The following is a 5,126-nucleotide window of genomic DNA, read 5'->3' on the forward strand; positions in this document are numbered from 1 at the left end:
AAAGATAATGGATGCAAACTTTTTTTTTTGCAAGTTTTAAGATGCCATTTAAATATCAGTTTAATTATTTTATTACTTCCGTGGCTTCAGGAATAGGCAGATGTAAAAGGTTGGATTATAACATTATGCAAATCATTCTTAAGATCATCCTATACACGGATACCTCCATGTTTCTCATTTTTCTGTAGTTTGCTCAGAATTTCCTATTTTATGAATTTCATGTATATGTGTTCTTCAAGGTATTTGCATATTCTAGCAAATTTGTTGGTGCAGGTGTACAGAAGTGACTATAATCTGTTGTGATCATGCCTCAGAAATCCTCACTCAGCTAAGCAGATAAAAAGGACAAATTAAAAGTGAGTCAGATAGCTAGCAGTTCAGCCTTGCATAATGCCCACGTTCAGGATTTTTCTGCAGGAAGGGTCCTGCCAGGAACTTGATTGCAATGTCTCGCCTACTTACTCGCTCTCCCTCCAGCATCAGCTGATGGAGAAAGAAAATTGCAACTTATTTCTTCTATCTCAGGCATAATATTGATATTTTAACTTGTATCTATCTTTCCTCTCCCTCTCCACCCCATACCTAAACTGGAAGGATTTTTTACAAAATAAATCAAGGTCCCAGAAATTCATGATTGCCTTGAGCCTTTCTGTCATCTTGAGGAAAAAAAATGTACAAAACAGAAAATGTTCTTATTTCATTTTTGTTGCTTCTTCAAATTTGGATCCTAGGTCTGTTTACTCATTTTATAGGAGGAGATCCTAGGTCCTGGGTTATAATCCTACCTCTTCTACTTTACTGCTTGGTGCAGTAAGATCTTAATTAATGTTATTGAATTGACTGCCTTTGCAACCTTAACCCTTATGGGCAGCAGTTTCTTCATCTAAATGAAGAGGGGAGGGTGGCTAAAGAGATCTTTGAGGTCCCTTCCAGCTCTAATCCTGTGATTCTCTAGGAGAAAGAAGTGTGGGTTTTTTGTTTGTTTAGGTTTTTTTTTTTTTTAAATTGATCATCAGTTAAATCACTCTAGGTCCAAAAATGTATTATTTTGGAATATGGTAATTACAGTTAGAACAATTCTGGATAGTCAATACATTATATACAAGGGTTTTCTTTTTTTGCTAAACTACCAAATATATGCATGCATATCTTATTATACTAACCCTAAACCTTAACCTAATCTTAACCCTAACCCCCAGCATGTTGGGTGGACCTTTGTAACAAATTTATGAGAAGAAGAGAGTCGAGCTCAAATTTATGAGAAGAAGAGAGTTGAGCAGGGTGGGCAGGCATGAATGAGTTGAGATTTGCACCTCACTAGAGGGAGATCACGGAATCCATTTGAGTGTTTGGGCGTTATAACACCTTTCTCTGATGGTCAATTACACTCATTTGCTATCCCCTGAGATTGTGGACGTTGGATGTGGGATAATTTTTGCCTGAATTGGTAGGTCCATAGATAGGAAGGCGCTGGAAGCCCTTCAGTCGCTGTGGAGGTCATTAGCCCCCTCTGCATTATTACTGTACCGTTCTGCTGTTCTGTTCTTTCAAGCCTGGAAGGTGGGAGAAAATACTGAAAAGACCTCAGAAATGGGCATAGTCCTTTTTGTTATCATTGTGATCATTGTTAAGAAGTTAAGAAACAAGAAAACAGCGAAAGAGGGGGCTCAGCATAGTTTGGAGTAAACATTTAAATCACCTTCTTCACAGCACACTTTGCAAAAATCCCTTCTCCCACTCCAGTGTCAGGAAACGTCGCCCTCTGTATAATGCAACGCGTTTCCTGGGCTAGAGTTAAGCCCTCGAGTGTAGAAGCAAACATTTTCCCTCCAACAATACAGTTGGAGAAAATTAACATCAGAGTTGGGTTTTTGGTTTTTTGTTTTTTTTTTTTAATTTTAAATCGAGCGCCTAGCACTCTAAACCATTGTGCTTGACACTGGAAGTGTAGATAAGATTTTGGCTCCTAGACTCATTTTTCTCCTCCTCCTCCTCAGATGACTGAACTGCCAGAGAACTGCAGTGGTCAGTTTCGGATTCTGGATAGAGGCTGAGCCCAGAACAGGTCTCTATCCACATCCTCCCGGACCGCTTTTGCTAGCCCGGGAGGCTAGCAGCCAATTGTCTGAGGGAGCACCTGCCAGGTGGAGGCACCCGCCCCACAAAAGCGGCCTCACAGATTGCTAATTAGCAGGTGGTGCTGGGCAGGGCAAATGGCTTCACAAAGCACTCAGGCTAAGCAGTACTAGTCCAGTAAACACCTTCGGCGTCCAGACCACATCCCAGCAGAGGAAAGGTGAAGTCGGTCGAAGGGGCAGACTGGCAGGGAGAGGGGAGGTGTCTACTTGTTACCTCCTCCGGGATTGGAAGTGCTCCCATCTAGGGAGAGAGGCCCGAGTGGGGGGCTTGCAGGGGTTAGAACTAGGCGGGAGCGCCTGAGGAAGAGAGAGAGGGGGAGAAAGAAAGAGAAGGAGAAGGGAGAGGGAGAGGGAGGGGAGTCGAGGAGGGGCGTGGCCGGCGCGGCAGGGGGAGGGCGCTGGGAGGAGGGGCTGCTCTCCTTTGCTATCCTCTCCTCTCCGGGCTCCCTGCTCTGGGGGCTTCGGTTTATTTGCCGCGCTGGGTGTATTTCGACTAGAGGAGGAACGCGGAGCTGAGCTCCGACCCTGGAACAGCTACAGGATGACCGGGGCTCGTGGTGCCTGGGATTTTCTCTGTCTTCTGATCCTGCTAAGCTTCCAGACAGGTGGGTGAACTGCTACCTTCTTGCTCATTCTTATTTTTCCTGGGAATGTTATCAACCTTGCAAAGCCTTTGCTCTGGGGGAGGTGTCTGAAGGTCCTTCTAGTTCTTGTGCGCCCCCAGTTCGGAGGGCTTTGGAGGGGGTACTCACATGAGACTTCCCTTTGGGTTTCCCTAGCCTTTTACATGGGCTTAGGAGTGTGTACCTGCTCCCTTGTGCAGAAACAAAGCGTTTTGGCCGGGTGGAGCTGAGAGAGAGCAACTGTGAGTGAGTCTGGGAAAGAAGGGGCTTTGGGGATGGGCTAGGGGTATGGATGCGGGTGTGCCTTTGGATTTCTTTTGTGTTGAGCTAGTGGGTGCGGAGGGCCAGGGGATGGGTCGTGAAACCGGAGATCTCCACGTTGGAAGGCGTTCGGCCGTAGCTTCCTTTTGTTGAAAGTTGTCTGCGGCTGGCGCGCCCGCGACGAGCAGGTTCTGGGCGCTACGGAAAGGGAAAGTTTGCCATCCTGGCTCTTTCCTAGACTGCAGCCGCATCTGGCTGCAGAGCAAAGACGGTGGCACCCTTTGTGCTCCTGGGAGCACGGGTGTGGAAAGATAGGGGACAGAGCCAGATCCCCGTTGGTCCTTGCAGGCTCCCACCGAGGTGGCCGGCGTACAGTCTAACTGTCCCCCTCTTCTGGCCTTTGGAAATGAACTGCACATTCATTTTGTGTTTTACATTGGGAACCCGTAGCGTGCCGGTCTGGTGCTAAACATCCTGCGGCCAGAGGTGCCCATAAGGGCAGCCCTAGTGCTGCTGCTCTCTTCCAAAGAGTGCAGACTTAAAAAAAAAAAATAACAATCCCTACTGACCTCTTGCCCCTTGCTGGGACGGCTGCGAGGCTCGTTCATCCCTCCCGCCTTTCCTCGCTTCCAGGCGCTGTGGGAGGGGGCGATTGGGTCTTGCGCTTTGCCTCCCGCGCCGGAGGAGGAAGGGGCTGCGCAATTTAACCGGTGCGCTCCCTAACTTAAAGTAGCGCGCGCTCCCAGTGGAAGAATGAGGGACCGGCGCGGGGTTTCGGAAGGGACCTGCAGCTGTTGCCTCCTCGGCCCCCTTAATACTTAGGGTATTTAGGGATTCCCCAAAGAGCGCTTTAGGGAAAGCGGCGCGCAGCTTCAGGAGCGAGTGGGATAGCACGAGGAGGTGCAAAAAGCACATTTTTATTTAGTACTAAAGCAGATTCTGGGAAAGTTGAGGATTAAGCCTGCCGAAGCACAGACAGGCAGCTGTATGGAACTTGGAGAGATTATTGACCCATTGATACTGCAAATATTTATGGAGCGCCTGCTAATCTTAAACTATCCTCTCCCTTCTCCCCACTCACTCCCCAATTTGTTGGCCGTCTGGTGATAAATCCTCTCTTGCACCCCAGTCCTTAAGAATGTCTTTTTAAAAAATGCTTTTTTTTTTTAAACATCGCTGTGACTTCCTTCTAACAAAGAAGGTAACAGTTAAGTAATATATATTGACTATTCTAGACCCTGATAAATAAGGCATTCCTCACCTATATTCCACCACCTCTACGGAGAGGCGGGAGTTTTTCTTCCTTTCCCTTTCTGCAACCTAAAAGGTGAAAAAAAAAAAAAAAAGAACTAATCGTGTGCATTAGTGTGTGAGGGTGAATGGAAAGCTTTGCTGCCCCCTCCGATCTGACTGAGGTCAGGAAAGGGAATTTAGCAATTCACTATTGTGGGAATGAATGAAAACACTAGAGGCACTGGGTCGGAGTTTCCCTGTAACGTGTAAAAGCTTAGCATGCCTGCTCAGTTGTTTGTTTTTCGGCATTGTAAAGCTTTTCCTGTGGGGGAGGAGAGGTCTCACTCTGGACTCTTGTCCTCATCTGGACTCAGATGGAAACTCGGAATTCGGTTCCCTGACTCATTGAGAGCAGCTAGCTGTTAAGATGTTCAGTCGTCGGTGGCCCTTGGGAGACGACAGGGAGATCTGAGTAGAGCTTTACTGACAGCCAGCCAAGCCAGAACAGTATCTATTTTGGGTCCTCTGTGAAGTCAGTTTCCCTTCCTGCTTAATACTGTGTCTATTCCGATATAATTTTTTTTGCATAGCAAATTTTTTTCCAGGCTCTCTTCATCACCTGGACTAAGTAGTAATTCATGTCCTCTGATACACCTGATGTATACACTGTCCTCCCACCCTCCAATTTTTTACCTGGTGTCTCAAACTCCCCACCTTATCTACTCCAGCCCCTCTGCCTTACGGGGCAGGTCTATATCTGTTCACTGCCGGCATTCTTTCCTTTAGGTTTTCTTGGCTCTATCACTTTGTAAGAATTGGGATAGGAGAGAGAGAGAGAGAGAGAGAGAGAGAGAGAGAGAGAGAGAGAGAG

General features: G+C 47.0%; 1 protein-coding gene across 3 annotated transcripts in view; it reads left to right on the forward strand.

The window, feature by feature from the left end:
• Positions 1-2,097: 2,097 nt before the first annotated feature.
• The window catches only part of KIT (KIT proto-oncogene, receptor tyrosine kinase), a 101,683-nt gene continuing 98,654 nt past the window's right edge, over positions 2,098-5,126 (forward strand). For 2 of the 3 annotated variants that reach the window (XM_027836602.1, XM_027836604.1), the window contains exon 1: positions 2,573-2,743. In XM_027836602.1, coding sequence (XP_027692403.1) covers positions 2,680-2,743 — 64 coding nt within the window. In that variant the 5' untranslated portion in view covers positions 2,573-2,679. Of the gene's footprint in view, positions 2,297-2,572; positions 2,744-5,126 lie in introns of those variants that run through there. The other variant, XM_027836603.1, reaches the window with a different exon arrangement.

Source organism: Vombatus ursinus, unplaced genomic scaffold (genome assembly GCF_900497805.2).
Source record: "Vombatus ursinus unplaced genomic scaffold, bare-nosed wombat genome assembly UNPS02014818.1, whole genome shotgun sequence".
NCBI lineage: Eukaryota > Metazoa > Chordata > Mammalia > Diprotodontia > Vombatidae > Vombatus > Vombatus ursinus.